The 25,600-nt window shown below is 37.9% G+C and overlaps 1 protein-coding gene and 2 non-coding genes across 8 annotated transcripts in view; 1 reads left to right on the top strand and 2 right to left on the bottom strand.

The window, feature by feature from the left end:
* CSPP1 (centrosome and spindle pole associated protein 1) overlaps window positions 1-25,600 on the bottom strand; it is a 189,622-nt gene that overhangs the window by 129,170 nt on the left and 34,852 nt on the right. For 4 of the 6 annotated variants that reach the window (XM_073892852.1, XM_073892853.1, XM_073892856.1 and 1 more), the window contains exon 3: window positions 17,319-17,418. In XM_073892852.1, the coding sequence (XP_073748953.1) occupies window positions 17,319-17,418 (100 nt within the window). Of the gene's footprint in view, window positions 1-17,306; window positions 17,419-25,600 lie in introns of all 6 variants that reach the window. The other 2 variants (XM_073892850.1, XM_073892851.1) reach the window with 1 other exon arrangement.
* On the bottom strand, window positions 9,614-9,743 carry LOC112823746 (small nucleolar RNA SNORA31). Its single transcript, XR_003208117.1, has one exon. It is a non-coding gene; the product is annotated as a small nucleolar RNA SNORA31 (small nucleolar RNA).
* Window positions 19,310-19,443, top strand: LOC112823750 (U11 spliceosomal RNA). Its single transcript, XR_003208121.1, has one exon. It is a non-coding gene; the product is annotated as a U11 spliceosomal RNA (small nuclear RNA).

Here is a 25,600-nt window from a genome sequence, read left to right as displayed (position 1 = left end):
TTGGTAGTAGTGGCAATAGCAGAAAGAATAGTGGACTTTAATATTTTTACTGACCTTTCAAACATCAGGATCCTTCTTGGTTTAAATTATCTTTATTGGTAGGGCGCCTGCGTGGCTGAGTCGGTTAAGCATCTGCCTTCAGCTCAGGTCATGATCCCAGGGTCCTGGGATCGAGCCTCACATCGGGCTCCCTGCTTAGCAGGGAGTCTGTTGTCTCCCTCTCTCTCTGCCTCTGCCCCTCTTTCCTTCCCCCCTCCCTGTGCGCTCTCTCTCAAATAAATCTTAAAAAAAAAAATCTTTATTGGCTTCTCTTGTCAAATGCATAAGGTGTCAGTAAATCAAAGTTTTCTGGCAAATCCCAAAATACTGATTTTGAGCACTTCCTACTGTGGAAAGCAAAGCAAACTTTCTCCCACAAGCCCAATTTTTTAAAAATTGAGGAATATACATACCAAAAAAGCACAATCTTAGGCATATTGCTCAATGAATTTGTACAAAAATATGCACTATTGTAATAACTCAGATTTCTTTCCACCTCAGAAGGCACACTTACGCTCCTTCCCTACTAATGCCCTCTCCCAGAGCTTACAAGTATTCAGACTTCTATTAATATGGATGCGTTGGAGCTGTTCTTGAACCTCAAATAAAAAGAACTTTTTTACATTTTACTTCACTCAATATTACTTATGTGAGATTCAGCCATGTAGCTATATGCGGCAGTGGTTCATTCTTTTCAGTTTGTGTCTTTCATTGTATGATCACTTTTTTTAATCCATCCTACAGTTCACAGACATTTCAGCAGTTTCCTGCTGTTTGGGAGGGTGGGGGGGGAGCACTATTATGAACAAAATTCCATTTACATTCTTGTACATGTCTTTGGTGAACACATGTATTTCTCTTGGCTATATTCCTAGGAGTGGAATTGTTGGGTCACTGGATAAGGTCGAGTTCAGTAGATACTGCCAGTTTTTCAAAGTTGAACCGTTATCCATTCCTACAAGCAATGAATGAGTTCCAGTTAATTCACAGCCTTGCCCACTCTTGGTATTATAAATATTAGACATTATACTTGTGTGCAATGGTGTCTCACTGTAGTTTCAATCTGTATTTCCTAACAACTAATGATGCTGAGCACCTTTGCAATGCATTTGGATTTCCCTCTTTTGAAAACAGCTATCCAAGTCTTTTGTCCATTTTCAGAACTGGTCTTCTTCTTACTGATATGTAAATTTTATACACACACATATACATACATATAAATATGTAGATTTTATACATATACCTACGGCTGCCTTTTCCCATTGTTATGTATTGTGATGAATAGTTCTTTTTTAAGATTTTATTTGAGAGAGAGAGAACACAAGCAGGGGGAGGAAGAGAGGGAGAAGTAGACAAGAAAAACAAAGAGAGACCAATAAAGATATTTTTTTTTTTTTAAGATTTTGTGAGACAGAGAGAGAGCGCATGCACAGTGGGGAGGGGCAGAGGGAGAAGCAGACTCCCGCAGAGCAGGGAGCCCGATGTGGGACTCGATCCCAGGACCCTGGGATCATGACCTGAGCCGAAGGCAGATGCTTAACTAACTGAGCCACCCAGGTGCCCCTGTGATGAATAGTTCTTAATTTTAATGAAGTCCATCTTATCAGACTTCTCTTTTATGATTAGTTCTTTTCCGGTCTTATTTAAGACATCCTCAACTACCTCCAACATCTCAGACAGTCTCCTTTGTTTTCTCTAAGCTATTTTATAGTGTTAAAGTTTTACCTTTAGGTCAGTAACTCTCTTGAATTAATAATCATATGCAGTGTGAGGTACAGGTTTAAGTTTCTTTTTTTTCTCTTCTCTAGTATGGATTCCTGACCTAACCAGCACCACTTACTGGGAAGACCATCCTTTTCTCCACTGAACCGCAGAGGCACTTACGTCGTAAATCAGGTATCTGTACAGAGTGGGTTTGTTTCAATCATCTCTATTCTGTCCCAGTGGTCTATTTACCTAACCTCATGCCAAAACTAAACAGTCTTAATTACTCTAATTTCATACCAAGTCTTTATATATAAAGTTTTCCAACTTTGTTTCCAACCTTTTCTTCAAGATTGTCATAGCTATCCAAGTTGTTTTTATTTCCTTATAAATCAGCTATCAAGGCGCCTCCTGGTACTGCACTGATCACCACGCACTCTGAAATGGTGCAGCAATCTTAAAGATCAATGGGAAAACTATGATTGTTCTGTGATCTTCATGAACTTTTGTCAAGAGTTAAAAAAAAAAAAATCCTACTACCAGGGCACCTGGGTGGCTCGATGGTTAAGCATCTGCCTTCGGCTCAGGCCATGATCCCAGGGTCCTGGGATCGAGCCCTGTGTCGGGCCCCCTGCTCAGTGGGGAGCCTGCTTCTCCCTCTGCCTGCCACTCCCCCTGCTTGTGCTCTGTCAAATAAATAAATAAAAATCTTAAAAAAAAAAAAAAACACTAGCAACAACAAGAAAACCCTCTCTGTCAGTTATAAACATACAGGGAAATTAAGAAAAAGGAAATTAATAATTATTTAGTACATTGAAATTTAAAACATTAGGAACACTGAGAATTAAAATATTTTAATTCCTGGAAAAAAAATTTTTCAAGAGTTATATGAACACCGCTTGCCTTGTTGTATACCTTACAATATGTCACAAGCACCTTTTCTATGCTTTGGCAATCTGATAATGTTGAGAGACTTCAAATCCATGAACATAGAATGTCTCTCCCTATACTTGCACATTCTTTAATTTCTGACACATTTTGTAGTTTTCTGTGTATAAGTCTTGCACACTTTGTTAAATACACTTTTAAGTACAGATGACCCTTGAACAATGTGGGGGTGGGAGTATCAACCCCCATGCCACTGAAAATCCACACATACCTTTTGATTTCCCCAAAAACTTATACACTAATAGTCTTTTACCATAAGCCTAATGAATAACATAAACTGATTAGCACACATTTTATATACATATTACATACTGTAATCTAACAATAAAGTAAGCTAAAGAAAATGTTACTTAAATCATAAGGAAGAAGCCGCTGGGGTCTCTGCTAAATCTCAGACTTCTAGACACCAAGCTTCTCTGCAAGTAACCATGTCCCGTGGAAGCCGGAGCCGCACCTCCCACATGGCCCCTCCGGCCAGCTGGGCACCTCAGATGAGAGCCGCGCCTAGACCAGCACCAGCAGCTCAGCCCCCAGCAGTGGCTCCACCATCTGCTATTGGCTCACCTGCTGCTGCACCCCGGCAGCCAGGTCTCATGGCCCAAATGGCAACCACTGCAGCTGGCGTGCGTGGCTGTGGGCTCTGCTGTTGGGCACTGGATGGGCCATACCATCACTGGGGGCTTCGGTGGAGGAAGTAATGCTGAGCCTTAAAGGCCTGACATCGCTTACCAGGAGCCTCAGGGCACCCAGCCAGCACGCCAGCAGCAGCAGCAGTCTGGCCCATGCCACTATGAGATGAAACAGTTCCTGGAGTGTGCCCAGAACCAGGGTGACCTGAAACTTTGTGAAGGTTTCAGTGAGGTGCTGAAACAGTGCAGATGTACAAAAGGATTTTAGCCTAATCAAGAAGTTCAAATTGAAGATATGGAAAAATCATCTCTCATGACCATTTAACATAAAAATATAATTAACAGTGAATATATAAAGTGTAAAACCACCAGTTAAACCTCTCCATCATTAAATACAGCTTTGTTCAGATCTGGAATGAAAAAGGATGTTCTTACTGTATAGAAATTGAGATGCTTTGAGTTTGGGGCTGGGCAGATGTTTGTGTGCCTCCTTAAATCACCTTTTGTGATATTCTCATTTGTGAATTAATTAGAATAAAGTGATTTTCTCCCCTCCAAAAAATATCATAAGGAAAATACATTGACAGTACTTTACTGCATTTATCAATACTGTTAAGTGTACATCATCTATTTACAAGATGAATCATATCAGTACCTATATCAATATTATCTTATATGATACAAAAACACTGTCAAAATTACATGTATTACTAACACCAGACATCAAAATTGAAAAGATAATGGGTGCCTGGCTGGTTCAGTCAGTAGACTGAAGACTCTTGACTCTTGATTTCGGTGTTGTTGAGTTCAAGCTCCACACTGGGTGCAAAGCTTACTTAAAAAAAAAAAAAAAAAAATGAAAAGACAACGTGAAAAAAACTTACATTTACAGGTATAATGACTCAGTATTCATGATGAAGCAGCAACATGATTGCTTTAGAGTAGCCTAGTATAATCGATACAAATGTTTCACGATAGCCTAACCTATACACTAATGAATGGTTATCAAATTTTTACGGCATACAGTATTACAGTCATATCCATAATACAGTATTGGAAACACTGTCACATTGTTTTAAAAACCACTTACCTGTGATGACAGGATGATAGTTTCTCCAATTACAAGAGACGCATACTGTATGATAATGTAATTCTTTGAAAGCAAAGTTATAAAACATAGGAAACCTAATTAACTTTAGATTAAACATCACTCACCTTATGCCTACACAAGGACAGGCTATCCATTTCCACAGAAGTCTTGCATACAATGTTTTATGCAATGAATATTTAGGCAATAAAAATGACACAAAAATATACAGTTCTTGTCATAGACTTATTAGACTTTCACACTAAGACACATGCATACACAGTAGACAACTTCAACTATTGTACAGCACGATAGTTATTCACTAAGTGGAAGTGATCACCATAAAGGTCTTTATCCTTGTCATCTTCACAATGAGTAGGCTGAGGAGGAGGAGGAAAAGGAGGGGTTGGTCTTGCTGTCTCAGGAGAAGCAGAGAAAGGCCAGGACAGGCTGATACACTCAGTATACCTTTACGGATACACACTGTAATTTGACTGCTGTTTTATCATTTCTCTAAAAATGTTTCTATACCCTACCAATCCCTCTTCCACCATGTCCTTTAATTTCAATGCTCATAACACAGAAAAGCCTATGTTGTGAAAGAAGTTAAAAGCAGTCTTGAATAACTGAAACACTTCTGCCAGATTGTCAGATGTCGATTTGTTTTATGGCACTGCTCTTCTAGGTCTTCCTCCTTATCATCTGGCACTGGTTCAGAAGTACTCACCTCCATCAAGCCAGCTTCTGTTAATTCCTCTGGTAGGGTATCTATTAGCTCTTGAATTTCTCCAAGATTCTTATCTTGAAACTGTTCACTCACCACCTTTTTTTTTTTTTTTTGGCCATATCCACAATCTCTTTGATGAGTTCCTTGACTGGCTCTGCAATAAATCCTATGAAGTCATGCACAACATCTGGACATTTTTCTCCAGCAGGAATTTATTGCTGCAGGTCTAATGGCTTTCATGGCTTTTCCTATAAAAATGATGAGCTCTTCAATCTTTCCAGACTTTTATGGTGTTCTCCCTATCAGGGTTCTCTTCCATAGTGTTGACAGTCCTTTCCATGGAGTACCATATGTAATGAGCCATAAAGGTCAATATAACCCCCTAGTTTAGAGGCTGAATAAAAGATGTGTTTGGGGGCAAGCAGACTACCTCAACATCTTCAGTGTTGAACTCATGGGGTTCTGGGTAGTCAGGGGCATTGTCCAATTTAACAGATATTAGTATTAGGGACAAAGCATCACTGGAATCAATGCAGAAAAAAAGTTCTCATTGTTCAACCCTTTTTGCACAACCAGAAGACTGGTAAGCTGCTATTTATTTTTTCCCCTCAAGACTCAGACATTAGCAGTTTTACAGATAAGGGCAGTCCTGATCATAAACCCAACTGCATTTGCACAAAACAGTAGAGCCTAGCCCTCCTACCTTAAATCCTGGTGCTCGCTTCTCTTCCTACTAATACATGTTCTTTGTGGAATTTTTCCCGGAAATAGGGCACCTTCATCTGCATTAAAACCTGTTCAGATAGATATTCTTTCTCCTCAATGATTTTCTTAATGGCATCTGGGAATTAGTCTGCTGCCTCTCCATCAGCAGGAGCTGCTTCCCCTGCTATCTTGACATTGTTTAAGACAAACGTCTTTCCAAAATTATCAAACCATCCCTTGCTGGTATTAAACTCTCCACCTTTAGATTCTTCATCTTCCTTTTGCTTTAAATTGTCACATAATAACTTTGCTTTTCCTCAAATCATAGTACAGTCTATAGGTATGCCTTTCTTATAGCAATCCTGCACCCACATAAAAGTTCCATTTGCAATACAACAAAAAAAGGTATTCACAAATTGCGAAGTTTTTGCACCTGCTGGTGTAGCACAGCAATGGCTTCATGAATTTCCTTTTTCTTTTTCACAGTGGTCTTTACACAGGATTCAGTTATCGTCAAATGGTGGGCCAACCACAGCTGTAGACCTTAATCTACATATCATGCAATTCAATTTTTTATTGTAATATGACTTTTCTCTGCTTCTTGGGAGCACTCCCAGCACCACTAGTGGCACTTTGTATGGATCCCAGGGTGTAACCCAAAGTTTATATTATTGCACTGAAGACAATGAAAAACACAAGAATCCAGAGAGATCACTTTTTACTGCAATACACCATTTACTGGAAATGAATTGCCCTCTCAGAGATGATTAGCATCATAAGGACTTTATTTAATCTCTACATCCAATGTATGTATGGATAAATTAAATTTATTTAATCTCTGTATCCAGCTCAAACAAGCCAGAGATCGACAGTCACAAGCTCTTCCGACTGAGCCAGTCAGGCACGCCAGCACCACATGGTTTTTTAAGTGGACACCTGCAACAATTGAGCTCACTACAATAGCAACAAGGAGGTGGCTATGAAATTATTACAGTAGTACAGTATGAACAGTTAATTTTATGCAGTTAAAATTTAATAGTGCACCTTTACATTTATCTACATTTCTCATGAATGCAAATGGCAACACGCACAGTACAGTCTGTGTTTGGGGTTTAAGTTTTGATGATTTTCAACTTTTAATAGATTTGTATACATTTTATGGTGGTAAATGATAGAACAGACTAATATCCACATATATTTTATACATTCACAGTACTCCTTTTTAAAAGATTTATTTTAGAGAGAACGAGCAAGTGCATACACAATCAGAGGGAGGGAGAGAGAGAATCCTCAAACTCCTTGCTGAGCGGGGAGCCCCACCCAGGGCTCAATCCCAGGACCCTGATATCATGGCCTGAGCCAAAAATCAAGAGTCAGACACTCAACTGAACTGAGCCACCCAGGCACCCTGATACACCTAACTTTCTTAAATTTTTTCAGTATTTCTAGGCTACACAGCTCATCTATGAAATTTTTCAAATTGTCACAAATCTCCAAAAATATTTCTAATACATTTATTGAAAAAAGTCCATGTATAACTAGACCCCCAGTTCAAGCCCATGTTGTTCAAGGATCAACTGTATTTTATTCTATTTGTTGCTATTCTGAATTAAGTATTTTCAGACTGTTCATTGCTAACAAACATAGAAACACGTTTTTATTGATCTCATATTCTGTGAACTTGCTAATAAGCTCATTATTTCTATTGGTTTTTTTGTGGATTCCTTAGGATTTTCTCCAAACAGAATCATGCCATCTGCAAACAAGGACAATTTTACTTCTAACTTTGATGCCTTTTATTTCCTGTTTTCTTTCATTGCACTGGCTAGAACCTTCAGCACAAAGTTGAATGAAGTGTTAACAGTACACATCCTTATTTTGTTCCTGCTCTTAGAAGGAAAGCTTTGCAGTCATAAACTGTTAAGTGTGATGTTGACTGTAGGTTTTTCACAGATGCCCTTCTTCAGAATCCAAAGATCTCTTCTATTCCGCAACTGTTGATAGTTTTTATCATAAATCGGTGTTGGATTTGGTCAAATGCTTTTTCTCCAACTCTTAAGGGCAGAAAGCACATGATTATCTCAATTCTATTAATCCGGTATATATTAATTTTGAGATATTAAGACAAAAACTTGCATTACTATGATAAAGCTCACTTGGCCAGGGGTATAATAATTTTTATATGTTGTTCATTTCAATCTGTTAATGTTTTGTTTAGGATTTCTGCATCTATATTCATAAGACACTACTTTGTACTTTTCTTGTGAAAACTTCATCTAGCCTTGATATTAGGATAATACTAGCCTCACAGTATGTGTTGGGAAGTGTGCCTTTCTCTTTTGTTTCAAGTTTATAAAGGGATGGTATTATTGCTTCTTTAAACATTTGGTAGATTTCATCAATGAAGCCATCCAGGCCTGGGCTTTTCTTTGTGAAAGATTTTTAATGAAGATTTCAATTTCTTTACATGTTATAGGTCTATTTAGATTTTCCATTTCTTCTTCAATCAATTTTAGTAATTTGGGTCTCTCTAGGAATTTATCAATTTTGTCTAAGAGCTAACTTGTTCACATAACACACCTGCAATATTAGACAAGTCAGCAAACACTAAAGATTTATTAGTGCTAACAGTTAATGTGAAATCCTGCTTGCATTTAATTTTTAACATTATTTCTATGCCACTTGTAAAGAAACTCAATAAAAAGAAAGATTTCAGTAGTGACTATGATGGTTAATTTTAGGTGTCTACTTGGCTGGGCCATGGTGCCCAGATATTTGGTCAAACATTATTATGGATGTTTCTGTGACAGTGGTTTTTGGGTGAGATAAACATTTAAATTGGTAGAATTTAAATAAAGCAAACTGCCCTCCATAATGTGAGTGAGCCTCATCCAATCAGTGGAAGGCCTTAACGAAGACTGACCTTTCCCAAGCAAGAAGGAATTCTGCCAACAATCTTCAGACATAGAACTGCAACATCAGCTCTTCCCAGGGTAACCAGCTTCACAACTTACACAGCTTACCTTACAAATATTAGACTTTTCAGCCTCCATAATCAAAAGCCAACTCCTTAATTATTCCTCTCTCTATATGTATTTATATGTATTATATGTATTTACTTACACACACATCCTAGTGGTTCTCTGAAGAACACTGACAATAGAGTGATATATTAATTGCTGGATTTGAAGATTTTTCTAAGGTTAACCTAACATCTTTTTCTTATTAATGAGACCATATTTGATAGAAAATTGTTTAATTTTTAATTCATGAACTTTTATTAAATAACTTACTGAAAATATTAAATTTCTTAATTTCTTCTTACTATGAATTTAGTTTTTTAAAATAAATTTCAACATTGCCACATTTAAAAGCCAACCTCTCTTCCAAGATACATACTGACTTAGTAACTCTTCATTTAACATTTACTGAGCACCACCCATATGCCAGCTGCTTTGCTGGTCTTGGGGAGATAAACAGGTATATAAGTCTTTGCCCAAAGGAACAGCATCTAGACAGTAAACAAGCAAGCATATAATTTCAATATAACATTGTAAATGTTATTTGACACCTTCCATAACCCACTGCAAGTACTAGTTTGGTATACAAAGAACTTTCTTTACACCAAGAGATAAAGGCTGGTTAATACAGTTTTATGCCCCGGTCTAGGTTACCTTTTGTAACTAAAATTTCCATTTCTTTTTTGGAGTATAACAGGCTCTTCAGTGTTTACAAGTTATTTCTGAATTGCAAAAATTCTCTCTCCATGTTTCCCTCTGTATTCCCCCATTCAATCATGGCTGCCACAATTAGACAGACAGGAAGGACAAGGACACTTTTTTCTTACATCTGTAATGAAAACCTTAGCAGCATACAGGAACTGCTCCAGGTCAAACAGATGCATTCCATTGCTTTTTAATCTCAAAAGGTATGGTCATATCCCCATACTATAAATCACAAAACTAGTATTTTCAAATACAGAACAGGATCTATGCTACCAGATATAGAAAAAGAAGGGGTATACATACACATATGCACCATCTAACCATGAAATTATACACAAGATACTGTCTAAGAAGAGAGACTGGAGGACAGAGTTGGGAGGGTCACAAATTTTCACGTTATACTGCTCTGTATTTTTTTTTTAAAGATTTTATTTATTTATTTGACAGAGAGAGACACAGCAAGAGAGGGAGCACAAGCAGGGAGAGTGGGAGAGGGAGAAGCAGGCTTCCAGCAGAGCAGAGAGCCCAATGCGGGGCTCGATCCCAGGACCCTGGGATCATGACCTGAGCCAAAGGCAAAAGCTCAACGACCAAGCCACCCAGGCGCCCCTCTATTTTTTTTAAGATTTATTTATTTATTTGAGAGAGAGAGAGAAAGAGAGAGAGATCACAGAGGCAGAGGAAGAGGGAGAAGCAGACGTGCCGCTGAGCAGAGAGCCCGATGTGGGGCTCAATCCCAGGACCCTGAGATCATGACCCGAGCCAAAGGCAGATGCTCAACCGACTGAGCCATTCAGGCACCCCTGTACTTTCTTTTTTTTAAAGATTTATTTATTTTAGAGAAAGAGGGAGAGCACGAGCAGGGGAGGGGCAGAGGGGGAAGAGAGAGAGGGAGAGAAGCAGACTTCTTGCTGGGCTCAGAGCCCTACACGGGGCTCAATCTCAAGACTCTTGAGATCATGACCTGAGTCGAAATCAAGAGTCAGAGACCCAACTGACTGAGCCACCCAGGGGGTCCCTGTTCTGTACACTTTATAATCATTTTGCATGTGCAAATTTTATTTCTTTAATAGAAAAAAATTTTTATAAAACTCAAAACAAAGCAATGCTCCTATCTTCACCATCTGAGCCAGATACTTTATTTCAAAAGCAGTGCAGATAATCTATGGATGTTGGGTTAAAAGTATGTATATATGGAAAAAATGTTGAAAGTACTGGCTGTATCATGTCAATTATTAAAAATATCTTCCAGGATAGGGCACCTGAGTGGCTCAGTTGGTTATGTGGCTGCCTTCAGCTCAGGTCATGATCCTGGAGTCTCAGGATCGAATCCCGCATCAGGCTCCCTCCTCGGTGGGAAGTCTGCTTCTCCCTCTGACCTTAACCCCTCTCATGCACTCTCTCTCTCTCTCAAATAAATAAAATCTTTAAAAAAAAAAAACACCTTCCAGGATATAAAGCATTAAAATCAAAGTAATAATGCTCAACCTAAGGGAAAATACTTAACTTCTCTAAGAAAGAGAAAAATAGGGGCACCTGGGTGGCTCAGTCGTTAAGCATCTGCCTTCGGCTCAGGTCATGATCTCAGGGTCCCGGGATCAGTCCCGCATCAGGGTCCCTGGTCTGCGGAAGGCCTGCTTCTCCCTCTCCCACTTCCCCCTGCTTGTATTCCCTCTCTCACTGTGTCTCTCTGTCAAATAAATAAAATTTTTAAATAATTAATTAATGAAAAAGATGGTATTTAACTGAGGTACATAGACCTATACTTAAAAAATTAATAAAAGCATTTCTCAACAATGGTTAGTTATTAAACACAATAAGGAGTTACTAAAAGTCGAATAATTTCTTTTAATTAAAAAAATCATTAATATGCCTAGAAATGGTGTAGAAAGAAAATATTTGCTTCCACAGATCATTTTCAGCTGACTCTCATATTTCATTAAACCTGAGTTATTCTAACAAATTCCTTTTTTTATTTTTTTATTGTTATGTTAATCATCATATATTACATCATTAGTTTTTGATATTCTAACAAATTCCTTACTAAGGACATCACGTCATCAGCTTATACAGACTAAACCATGTACATGCCACATAAAATAAAGAACTTCACCCGCCTCTGTCCTGGTTCCTGGGAGGTAACTTCTAAATCCTTGGAATATTCCGAGTGATAGAAGGCTCCTTGTTATTCATGGTAGGTCCCTGGGACCCATACACAATAGTTTATACTAATATACTAACTCATGGTGAGCTCCTATATAGTTTATGCTTAAGAGATAACATATATGGGAGCTGGTCACATCAGAAAGACCACACCAGGAAGATGTGATTAGAGGGTTAGACCTTTGAGCCATTTGACATCAGCCAGACCTCAAGGGAAAGTAGGGAGTCTGGAGACTGAGCAACATGACTAGTGAAATCTCAATAAAAGCTCTGGACACTGAAACTCAGGGGAGCATGCTGGCTGGCAATAGTACTGATGTTCCAGGAGAGGAGGGCGACATATCCCTGAGGCTGACAGAAGCTTCACGTGTGGACCACTCCCAGACCATGCCCTATCCATCTCCCCCCGTTGGCTAGTTCTAATTTGTAGCTTGTGCTACAACAGAACTGTAATCATGAAGTACTTTCTTGAGTTCTGTAAGTCATTCTAGTGATTATCAAACTCGACAGAGTAGTAGAAACCCCCATATCTGTAGCCAGAATAGAGGATGGCTTGTGGACTCCAAAACTAGCTGCTGATGTTCAAAGTAAGAGAAGCCTTGTGGAGGACTATGCCCTTAATCTGTGAAGTTTGGTTCAACCCTGGGTAGTTGATGTCAGAAATCATTGTAATGCTCCTCAAATACTTCTGTGAGAGGTATAGAATGAGAATGGAAGAATAAGCCACATGGATAAGCATTACCCATAAGTATTACCACTAACAAATGAATTTACAAAAATCATAAAAATGCAGTGTGATTCATGATAGCTGCATCATGAGCTATCAATAGATCTTCACTGGCTAAATGAATATTGTCAGTTTATATATTATTGATAACTATTATGCTTAATTATTTATTCAAAGTATGGTATCAAAGATCTTAATTCAAAATATAATTTCCAAATTGGACCTTTTTTAGATCAGTTTGCTCCATAAGTACTGTAAGAAACCACATGAGAAAAAACTCCAAAAAAAAAAAAGAAAGAAAAAGAAAATTCTCTAATGCCAAATTATTCTACATTTTTCCCATTGTGACAAACTACATATTTGGCCTAATTTCTTTCTAGTTTTATTGAAAAATAATTGACATAAATCACTGTGTGACTTTAAGGCATACAACTTGATTGATTTATACATACTGTGGAATAATTACCACAATAGGTTCTGCTAACATCCATCTTCTTTATGTATAGATACAATGGAAAGGCAAGAAAAACATTTTCCTTCTCATGAAAACTCTTAAACTTACTCTCAACAAATTTCCTGTACATCACACAGCAATGTTAGCTGTAATCATCATGTTATATGTTATTTCCCTAATATGTATGTATATATGTATTTATTTATTTTTAAGCCCTGTATTTATATTACAACTGGAAATTTAGACCTTCTGATCACCTTCCTCTAATTCCCCTACCCCCACCCTTCACCTCTGGTAACCACAAGTCTGATCTCTTTTTCTGAGTTTGGTTTTATTTTCTGTTTAAATTCCACATGTGAGATCATGCAGTATCTGTCTTTCTCTGACTTACTTCACTGGGCATAATGCCTTCAACTCACCAATAGTGGGCAAGCAAGGGTTCCATGACAGCATTTGCTATCTCTGTCTTTTTGATGATGGCCATTCTAACAGGCATGAGGTGATCTCTTTGTAATTTTAATTTGCACTTCCCTAATGACTAGTGATGTTGAGCATCTTTTCATATATATCTGGGCTAATTTTCAGGCCACAATTATTCAAGCAAGTCAGTAACTGAATGCTGATAAGTTTTCATAAAATCAAATTATGTATTATTCTTTAGTAAGACTCAATGCACATCAAAAATAATTATTGTTTCAGTTAACAATAAAACAACCATTCTACGAAAATTAAATTCTACATACCCAACAGAATAGTTTATTTTTGCAGTGGGGACCTTCATTCATTCAGAACACCTTCCTTAAAAACTAAAGTGACAGGCACTGTGCTAGGCAGCAAATACACAATGGCAGGCAAGCTGGCATACCACTGCAGTACAAGAGACAGTTGAGTAAGTTCAAAACTACACTTTACAGAGAGAATCAATGCAACAGAAGCACAGGAGGACAAGACATAAATAGCCAACACAATCTGCGAAAATCAATAAAAGGATAAAATTATCATACGGTAAACAAGAATACATTGAAGGAGTTGAGCAAGACTAACGTGATCCTATTTGTTTTTTTGAAAGGATAATGAAGGGCAGTGCAGAGACTTAGTGGGGGGGCTAGACCATAAAACAAAAAGAACACTAGAAAAAAAATCAGAGACAGCACAGGCCTGCATAAAATAATGTTTGTGGGATTAAAGAAAAATAAAACTTATTTTTAAATTTAAGCAATAGAATCAACTGAACTTATGTAATTACTTGCTGTGGGAGGCAAAGGGAAGAACGGAGTCAAAGATGACTAGGCAAACACCTCACCGGAGTACCAGAAAGTTTAAGAAGAGTAAAGGTAATCTTGCATATGTTAATTCTGAGCCCATGACATCCAACTATCAACATCCAATAGGAAATTAGATATATGGGTCCATAGTTCAATAAAAAAAATTTTTTTTTTTTAAATCAGGATTGGAATACAGATTTAGGGGTCATGAACACACTGATGGTATATAAAGCCTCTGAGTGGATAAGGTCAGTCAAGGAATATGTGAAATGAAAAGGCGTAAGACATTGCCCAAAGGAACACCAATTTAAGGAATAAGCAGAGGTCACTGTCTTTAAACTAGACTTTAAACTCTCCATCATTTGTGCATGTAATAAAGAATAATTTTTAAATTCTTAGTAGAATTTAATAGAATAGAAACAGAGAGCTTAAATAACCCGTGCCAGGGCACAAAGGCATGACATGCACAATCCAGAGCAAACTGTAACCCAGAATTTCAAAGTGATTCTGTCTAACCTTACACTGAATAAAAGAATCTACTATTAAACTTTTAAAAAATTATCTCTTACAATAATCAAAATTTCAATTCATAAAAATTTAGGGCTAGAAGATAACCCAACTTTTTTATGTTACAGATAAGGAAATTGGGGTCCTTAGAAATAAAGGAGCTTTTCCAAAATATAATACTAAAAATTTATAAAGAGTCTGGGGGCATCTGGGTGGATCGGTCACCTGGGCATCTGATTCTTGATTTCGGCTCAGGTTATGACCTCAGGGTCCTGGGATCAAGCTCCACATCAAGCTCCATCTCAGTGGGGAGTCTGCTTGAGATTCTCTCCCTCTGCCGTTCCCCCTGCTCATGTTCTCATGCTCAATGCTCTCTTGCTCTCTCTCAAATAAATAAATAAATCTTTAAAATAAATAAAAAGAGCCTGAATAGTCAAAGCAATCTTAAGAAGAACAAAGCTGAAGGTATCACAATTCCAGATTCCAAGATATACTACAAAGCTGTAGTCATCAAAGCAGTATGGTACTGGCACAAAAACAGACACAAAGATAATGCAACAGAATAGCTCACCCAGAACTAAACCCACACTTATGTGTTCAATTAACCTATGACAAAGGAGGCAAGAATATACAAAGGGGAAAAGATAATCTCTTTAATAAATGGTGCTGGGAAAACTAGATAGCTACATGCGAAAGAATGACACTGGATGACTTTCTTACACCATACACAGAAACAAACTCAAAATGGATGAAGACCTAGGGGCGCCCAGGTGGCTCAGTCCTTAGGCGTCTGCCTTCGGCTCAGGTCATGACCCCAGGGTCCTGGGATCAAGCCCCACATCGGGCTCCCTGCTCTGCAGGACGCCTGCTTCTCCCTCTCCCACTCCCCCTGCTTGTGTTCCCTCTCTCGCTGTCTCTCTCTGTCAAATAAAAAATTTAAAAATCTAAAAAAAAAAAAAAAAAGACCTAAATGTGAGACCTGAAACCATAAACTCCTAAAAGGAAACAGGCAATAATCTCTTTGACATCTGTCCTAGTGTCATTTTTCTATATATGTCTCCTAAAGCAAGAAAACAAAAGCAAAAACAAAATACTGGGACTACACTAAAACAAAAAGCTTTTATACGATGAGGGAAACCATCAACAAAACACCAAGACAACCCACTGAACGGGAGAAGATATTTACGAACAATTCATCCAGTAAGGGGTTTAATATCAAAAATATATAAAGAACTTATAAAACACCAAAAAAAAAAAAAAACACATAATACAGTTAAAAAATGGGTGGAAGACAGGAAGAGACATTTTTCCAAAGACATAAAGATGACCAACAGACACATAAAAAGATGTTCATCACCATTAATCAGCAGGAAATGCAAATCAAAACCATATTTATATCTGTCAGAATGGCTACGATCAAAAACATAAGGAACAACAAGTGAAGAAAAAGCATGTGGAGAAAATCATGTGGAGAAAAAGGAACCCTGTGCACTGTTGATGGGAATGTAAATTGGTTTAGCCACCACAGAAAACAGCACGGAGTTGGCTCAAAAAATTAAAAATAAATGTAACATATGACCCAGTAATTTCACCACTGGTTATTTAACCAAACAAAAACATTATTTTGAAAAGATATATCACCCCTAAATTCACTGCAACATCATTTACAATAACAAGCTATGGAAGCAACCCAGTGTCCATCAATAGCAAACATATAAAGAAGATATGGTTACATATATGGAATGGAGTATTACTCAGCCATAATAAAGAGTAAGATCCTGCCACTTACAACAACATGGATGGATCTAAACGGTATTCTGGTAAGTGAAATAAGTCAGAGTAAGACAAATACCATACGATTTCCCTTACATGTGAATCTAAAAAACGAAACACACAGAAAAGAAACCAGACTCAAATGTAGCAAACTGAACTGGTGGTTGCCAGAGGTGAAGTGAATGAGGGGGATGGGTGAAATAGATAAAAATCCAAACTTCCAGTTAAAAATAAGTCACAAAGATGAAAAATATAGCATACGAAATAGAGTCAGTAATACTGCATTAATATTGTATGATGACAACACTTATCATGGTAAGCAATGAGTAATGTATAGAATTGTTGAATCAATACATTGTACACCTGAAATTAACATAACACTGTATGTTATTTATACTTCATAAAAAAAATTTCTACATATTTTCATAACCATAATCAAAAACTCAGTATACCTGCAATATTAACTTCTGTACAATTCTAATATAGTAATAATTAAAACAGTCATTCACTAAATAGCATTTTGTATCCTCTAAGCATCTCTGACTTTTAAATAAACATCCACATTTTATTCAATTAACACATCTTCCCTCTCACACACAAATCCAAATTTTTCAATTAATTTTTACTTATGTTGTATATACTTACTGCCATGATTTCCATAAATTATAAGGGAATATCATTTAAAATGGGTAGATTCTTCTCAGTATGCATATTTCCTTTGCAGACAGTATAGTCATATGTAAGACTCCAGAAATCAAAGAGTTACTGCGACTCCAAAGAAATCTTTTTTTCTGACAATACAGAACTCTTTCATAACAGCCTGCTAAGAAACTTTAAAATCAATTTAGCATACCTAATGACATACCTAAAGAACTCCTGGTCTGTTGACTGTTTGGTGGTATGTTTTCCTTAGCCATGGAGATTAATATTTTATTGTTTTCAAAAAGCTTCTCTGATGCCTTTCCCTGAAAGAAACATTATATTTACAAAAGTAAGGGGGGAAAAAACATCTACAAAATACACACTCTATCCCAATAATTAAATGACTTGACAAAATTACACAATACATCACAGAAGAAATTTAAGTGTTAGGTTTGAGGAATTAACCAAGAGTACTTAACACTGTAATAAATGTAATAAATTCTAATTAAATATTAGAATTCATATATCAACAAATATCCACTGAGTTCCTACTCCATGGTGTCCCAGACACTGGAAACACAAATGAAAAAAACATAGAATCTCTGCCATCATGGAGTTCAAACTCCTAAGCGGACAAGCGATAAACATACTATGTAATTAGACTATGTAATACATAGAGAGTAACTGGTAATGTCTATTGGGAAAAAAAATGGAACATGGTAAGAAGGGCCATAAATGATGCAGGAGGGACTGAAAGACCTCACTGAGCAGTGATACTTGAATTAGGACTTAAAGATCACGATATATGTACAATTTAATATTAGAAATTATAATAAAATTATATTTTAAATTATGTAATAACCCTTTTCAAACACTGTAAGCTACTTTTAAGCAGAGAGTGGTTAAAATCACAGACTTTGGGGCTGGACACATGATGGTCCCAATCATGAAGCCACCACTGTGTGTACCTGGATGATTTACTTAACCCCTTTGAGCTTTACTTTCTTGATCTGTAAAACAAAAATATTCCACATACTTAACAGGGATATTATGATTAAATAAGATAATACATGTAAAGTCCTTGACACAACTCCTTGACCAGAGCAGCTATTATGGAACGAAGGCAATATAGTTATGGTGGTTAAGAGAGCAAGCATTACAGTCAGGATATCAGGAATCAAAGCCTACTTCTATTAACTCCATGACCTTAGTCTCATTACTTAACTTCCACATGCCTCAGTTTACTCATTTAGAAAATGAGCATAACAACAGTATTTATCTCACAGATGCACATGAATCATAAATGTAACCTTTTAAGACTAAGCCTCATCCATGAAAGGAAAAAACCTGCAACAAAGAATACTCTATCCAGCAAGGCTGTCATTTAGAATTGAAGGAAAGAAAGATTTCCAAACAAAATTTAAAGAAATTCATCACCACTAAACCAGCCTTACAAGAAATGTTATAGGGGATTCTTTGAGTGGAAAGGAAAGACCACAGCAGGAATAAGAAAAGTAGGAAAGGAAAAAATTTCACAGCTACATATTAACATAGTAAAATAGAATAATCCCTTATAAAACCAGTATAGAGGTTAAAGCACAAAAGAAGCAAAACTAAATGTATCTATAGGGGCGCCTGGGTGGCTCAACTGGTTAAGCGTTATGCTCAGGTTATGGTCCCAGGGATCCTTGCTCGGCGGGGAGCCTGCTTCACCAATCTCCCTCTGCCGCTCCCCCTGCTTGTGCTCTCTCGCACTCTAAAATAAATAAGATCTTTTAAAAAAAAATGTATCTATAAAAGTCAGTAATGGGATTCACAAAATAAAAGGATGTAAAATATGACACCATATACCTAAAACGTGGGGGAGAAGGGAGTACAAATTTCATGCTTTACAATGAGTTCAAACTTAAGCAACCATTAACTTAATACAGACTTCTATATGCATAAGATGTTATACATAAACCTAATGGTAACCACAAATCAAAAACCAGTAATAGATATAAAGAAAAGAGAAAGGAATACAAGAATATCATTAGAGAAAGCCCATCAAACCACAAGAGAGCAAGACAAGAAAGGAACAAAGAACTATAAAAACAACCATAAAACAATTAACAAAATGGCAGTAAGTAAACACCTACCAATACTGTCAGTGTAAATGGACTAAATGCTCCAAAAGATATAGGGTGACTAAGTGGATAAAAAAGCAAGACACACAAAAAAGGCCTGTATCATGAATGGCACATGTAGGGCAGCTGCATTGCTCTTCCTGTGGAAATGACATAAAGAGATTTCAGAATCATAATTTTTTGGTACCTGAGCAGCTAGTTATCATTGGTCCTGGCTCCCCATTAAAGAAAAAAAAAGGGGGGGGGATATAACATATATGCTGCCTACAAGAGACTCATTTCAGACCTAAAGACCTATGAAGATTGAAAGTGAAGGGACAGGGGAGGAGCAAGATGGTCAAGGAGTAGGAGACCTCAATTTCGTCTGGTCTCAGGAATTCAGCTAGACAGTTATCAAACCATTCAGAACACCTACGAACTCAACAGGAGATGGAAGAAAAGAAGAGCAGAAATTCCCTGAACAGAAAAGCGACCACTTTCTGGAAGGTAGGACATGCAGAGAAGTGAATCCGAGGCGATATTCGGGAAGAGAGACGGCAGGGGAGGGGGCCTCTGTCAGCTGCTACCAGCAAGTGATAGAGCAGCAGAGCACAAAATCGGAACTTTTGGAAGTCTGCTCCGCTGAGAGACATCGCTCCAGTGGCTAAGGGCAGGGGCTCGCTGGGACAGAGTGGCCTCAGGACCCTCAGGGCCACAGAAAGACGGGGGTGTCTGAGTGTGACAGAGCTCCCACGTATCAGAGCAGGGAGGCCGGCTGCAAAGACAGAGCCGAGGAGTGGGCTCTCAGCTCGGGGTTGCCATAAACCGTGATCCATGGCATAGTCGGGCCACTGTTCTTCAAGCAGGGACCCAACAAGTAGCAGATCCTCCCCCAGGAGGGGCAGCGCAGAAACCCGATGCAGGAATCTCCTGGGTCTGGAGACTCCAAATGGGGTCGTGTGCCAGAGACAGAAACGCTCAGTCACAGGCCGGGTGAGCACGGAGTCCAGCCAGAGTCCAGGGAGACAGGAGTGACTGCTTTTCTCTGAGGGCTCACTGAGGAGTGGGGCTCCGAGTTCTCTGCTCCTCCAGGGTGGAGACTGGGAAGCCGCCATTTTTCACTCCTATCCTCCAAAGCTGTACAGAAAGCTTTCAGGGAACAAAACCTCCCAAGAGCAAACCCAAGCAGGATTACCTAGCCCACCCCCGGCAATGGTGGGGAAATTCCGCCTCAGGCAAAGGCATTTCAGAATCATTGCAACAGGTCCCTCCCCCAGAAGATCAGCAAGAACATCCAGCCAAAACAAAGTTTACCAATCAATGAGAATGACAAAACCCCAACCCTAGAGGAATACAGCACATAGGATTCATGGCTTTTTTCCCATGATGCTTTCTTTCAAAGTTAATTTTTTAAATTTTCTTTATTGTTTTTTTGTTTTTATTTTAGTTGAATTTTTCTTCCCTTTTTCAACCATCTTATCAATTCCTTTCTTAAAATTTTTAATTCTCATTTTCATGTTCATATTTTATCCCTTCACTGTATTTAACCTTATTTTTTGTATATATGTAAGTTTTTATTTAAAATTTTGGGCTAAAGTTTATTCTAACACACCAAAATGTACCCTAAATCTAGTGTATGACATTGTCCTAGCCTCCCACCTGATCACATTCTTTTTTAATTTTTTCATTTTTTTTCAACCAACTTATCAGTTCCTTTTCTAAATCTTTTTTAATTTTCATCTTTACAGTCATATTCCATCCCTTCATTGTATGTACTCTTATTTATTTATATATATAAATATATAAACATATATAAGTTTTATTTTCTTTAAAATTTTGGGAAGCAATTTCTTCTAACAGGTCAAAATCCACCCAAAATCTAGTGTGTACCTCTCTGTTCTATTCACCAGCCTGATCATATTCTTCCCCCGCTTCCTGTTCCCCCTGGTTTCAGGTCTCCTCAGATTTGTTTAGTGTATTATTTTTCTGGGGTCGCTGTTACCCTGTTAACATTTTTTCTCTCATTCATCTATTCTCCTCTGGACAAAATAAAAAGACGGAAAAACTCACCTCAAAAAAAAGAACAAGAGGCAGTACCAAATGCCAGGGACCTAATCAATATGGACATTAATAAGATGTCAGAAATAGAGTTCAGAATGACAACTATAAAGATACTAGCTGGGCTTGAAAAAAACATAGAAAATACTAGAGAATCACCTTCTGGAGAAATAAAAGAACTAAAATCTAACCAAGTAGAAATCAAAAATGGAGGCTCTAACTGCTAAGATAAATGACGCAAAAGAGAGAATTAGTGATATAGAAGACCAAATGATGGAGAATAAAGAGCTGAGAAAAAGACAGATAAACAACTACTGGATCACAAGGGCAGAATTCGAGAGGTAAGTGATACCATAAGACAAAACAGTATTAGAATAATTGGGATCCCAGAAGAAGGGGGGGGTCAGAAGGTATACTGGAGCAAATTATAGCAGAGAACTTCCCTAATTTGGGGAAGGAAACAGGCATCAAAATCCAGGAGGCACAGAGCACCCCCCTCAAAAATCAATAAAAATAGGTCAACACCCCAACATCTAAGAGTAAAACTCACAAGTCTCAGAGGCAAAGAGAAAATCCTGAAAGCAGCTCAGGACAAGAAGTCTGTAAACTACAACAGCAGAAACAGTAGATTGGCAGCGGACCTATTCACAGAGACCTGGCAGGCCAGAAAGGACTGGCATGATATCTTCAGAGCACTAAATGAGAAAAGTATGCAGCCAAGAACACTATATCCAGCTAGGCTGTCACTGAAAAGAGAAGGAGAGATAAAAAGCTTCCAGGACAAACAAAAACTAAAGGAATTTGCGAACACCAAACCAGACCTACAAGAAATATTGGAAGGGGTCCTCTAAGCAAAGAACGAACCCAAAAGTAACACAGACCAGAAAGGAACAGAGAAAATCTACAGTAACAGTCACCTTACAGGCAATACAATGGCACTAAACTCATATCTTTCAATAGTTACCCTGAATGTAAATGAGCTAAATGCCCCAATCAAAAGACACAGGGTAACAGATTGAATAAAAATAAAAATAAGACCCATCAATATGCTGTCTGCAAGAGACTCATTTTAGACCTAAAGATACCTCCAGATTGAAAGTGAGGGGGTGGAAAACCATTTACCATGCTAGTGGACATCAAAAGAAAGCTGGGGTGGCAATCCTTATATCAGACCAATTAGATTTTAAACCAAAGAATGTAATAAGAGATGAGGAAGGACACTACATCATACTTAAAGGGTCTATCCAACAAGAAGATCTAACAATTGTATTTACAATTGTAAATTGTATTTACAATTTACAATATTTACAATATATGCCCCTAACATGGGAGCAGCCAATTATATAAGCCAATTAATAACAAAATCAAAGAAACACAAGGACAATAATACAATAATAGTAGGGGATTTTAACACCCCCCCTCACTGAAATGGACAGATCATCTAAACAAAAGATCAACAAGGAAATAAAGACTTTAAATGACACAATGGGCCTGCTTCTCTGTCTCTCATGAATAAAATCTTTAAAAAAATAAAAATAAAAAAAAATAAATGACACAATGGACCAGATGGACTTCACAGATATATTCAGAACATTCCATCCCAAAGGAACAGAATACACATTCTTCTCTAGTGCCCATGGAACATTCTCCAGAATAGATCACATCCTAGGTCACATATCAGGTCTCAACCGGTACCAAAAGATTGGGATCATTCCCTGCATATTTTCGGACCACAATGCTTTGAAACTAGAACTCAGTCACAAGAGGAAAGTCTCAAGACAAAACTCAGTTGCAAGAGGAAAGTCAGAAAGAATACATGGAGGCTAAAGAGCATCCTACTAAAGAATGAATGGGTCAACCAGGAAATTAAAGAAGAATTTTAAAAATTCATGGAAACTAATGAAAATGAAAACACAACTGTTCAAAATCTTTGGGATGCAGCAAAGGCGGTCCTAAAAGGAAAGTATATAGCAATACAAGCCTTTCTCAAGAAACAAGAAAGGTCTCAAGTACACAAGCTAACCCTACACCTAAAGGAGCTAGAGAAAGAACAGCAAATAAAGCCGAAACCCAGCAGGAAAAGAGAAATAATAAAGATCAGAGCAGAAATCAATGAAATAGAAACCAAAAGAACAGTAGAAAGGATCAACGAAACTAGGAGCTGGTTCTTTGAAAGAATTAATAAGACTGATAAACCCCTGGCCAGACTTACCAAAAAGAAAAGAGAAAGGACGCAAATAAATAAAATCATGAATGAAAGGGGAGAGATTACAACCAACACCAAAGCAATACAAACAATTATAAGAACATATTATGAGCAACTATATGCCAACAAATTAGACAATCTGGAAGAAATGGACGCATTCCTAGAGATGTATAAACTATCAAAACTGAACCAGGAAGAAACTGAAAACCTGAACAGACCCATTACCACCAAGGAAATTGAAGCAGTAATCAAAAGTCTCCTAACAAAAGCCCAGGGCCAGATGGCTTCCCAGAGAATTCTACCAAACATTTCAAGAAGAATGTTCTTCTGAAACTGTTCCAAAAATAGAAATGGAAGGAAAACTTCCAAACTCATTTTATGAGGCATTATCTTGATCCCAAAACCAAAGACCCCATCAAAAAGGAGAACTACAGACCATTATCCCTGAGGAACATGGATGCAAAAATTCTGACCAAAACTCTACCCAATAGGATCCAACAGTACATTGAAAGGATTATTGACCACAACCAAGTGAGATTTATTCCTGGGCTGCAAGGGTGTTTCAACATCCGCAAATCAATCAATGTGATACAATACATTAATAAAAAAAAGAACAAGAACCATATGATCCTCTCAATAGATGCAGAAAAAGCATGTGACTTTTTTTTTTAAGATTTTATTTATTTATGTGACAGAGAGAGACACAGCGAGAGAAGGAACACAAGCAGGGGGAATGGGAGAGGGAGAAGCAGGCTCCCTGCCAAGAAGGGAGCCTGATGCGGGGCTCAATCCCAGGACCCCGGGACCATGACCTGAGCCGAAGGCAGACACTTAACGACTAAACCACCCAGGCACCCAGCATTTGACATCTTGATTAAAAATCTTCATAGTGCAGGGATAGAGGGTACATACCTCAATATTATAAAAGCCATCTATGAAAAACCCACAGCGAGTATCATTCTCAAGGAGGAAAAACTGAGAGCTTTTCCCCTAAGGTCAGGAACATGGCAGGGATGTCCACTATCACCACTGCTATTAAACATAGTATTAGAAATCCTAACCACAGCAATCAGACAACAAAAAGAAATCAAAGGCATCTGAATCAGCAAAGAAGAAGTCAAACTCTCACTCTTTGCAGATGATATGATACTTTATGTGGAAAACCCAAAAGACTCCACCCCAAAACTGCTAGAACTCATACAGGAATTCAGTAAAGTGGCAGGATATAAAAATCACTGCACACAAATCAGTTGCATTTCTATACACCAACGAGACAGAAGAGAGACAAATTCATAAGTCAGTCCCATTTATAATTGCACCCAAAACCATGAGACACCTAGGAAAAGAACCTAACCAAAGAGGCAAACGATCTGTACTAAGAAAACTATAGAATACTCATGAAAAAAATTGAGGAAGACACAAATAAATGGAAAAACCTCCCATGCTCATGGACTGGAAGAACAAATATTGTGAAAATGTCTATGCTACCTAGAGCAATCTACACATTTAATGCAATCCCTATCAAAATACCATCCACTTTTTTCAAAGAAGTGGTACAAATAATCCTAAAATTTGTATGGAACCAGAAAAGACCCCGAATAGCCAGAGGAATGTTGAAAAAGAAAAGCAAAGCCAGTGGCATCCGACTTCGGACTTCAAGCTCTATTACAAAGCTGTCATCATCAAGACAGTATGGTACTGGCACAAAAACAGACACATACATCAATGGAACAGAATAGAGAGCCCAGAAATGGACCCTCAACTCTATGGTCAACTAATCTTTGACAAAGCAGGAAAGAATGTCCAATGGAAAAAAGTCTCTTCAACAAATGATGTTGGGAAAACTGGACAGCCCCATGCAGAAGAATGAAACTGGACCATTTCCTTACTCCACACACAAAAATAGACTCCAAATGGTTGAAAGACCTAAATGTGAGACAGGAGCCCATCAAAATCCTAGAGGAGAACAAAGGCAGCAACCTCTTCGACCTCAGCCACAGCAACTTCTTCCTAGAAACATCATCAAAGGCAAGGGAAGCAAGGGCAAAAATGAACTATTGGGACTTCATCAAGATAAAAAGCTTTTGCATGGCAAAGGAAACAGTCAACAAAACCAAAAGACAACTGACAGAATGG

This window comes from Callorhinus ursinus, unplaced genomic scaffold (genome assembly GCF_003265705.2).
Source record: "Callorhinus ursinus isolate GAN/ISIS: 27379988/994484 unplaced genomic scaffold, GSC_fseal_2.0 scaffold5, whole genome shotgun sequence".
Lineage (NCBI taxonomy): Eukaryota > Metazoa > Chordata > Mammalia > Carnivora > Otariidae > Callorhinus > Callorhinus ursinus.
This window is presented reverse-complemented; position numbering and strand designations above follow the sequence as displayed.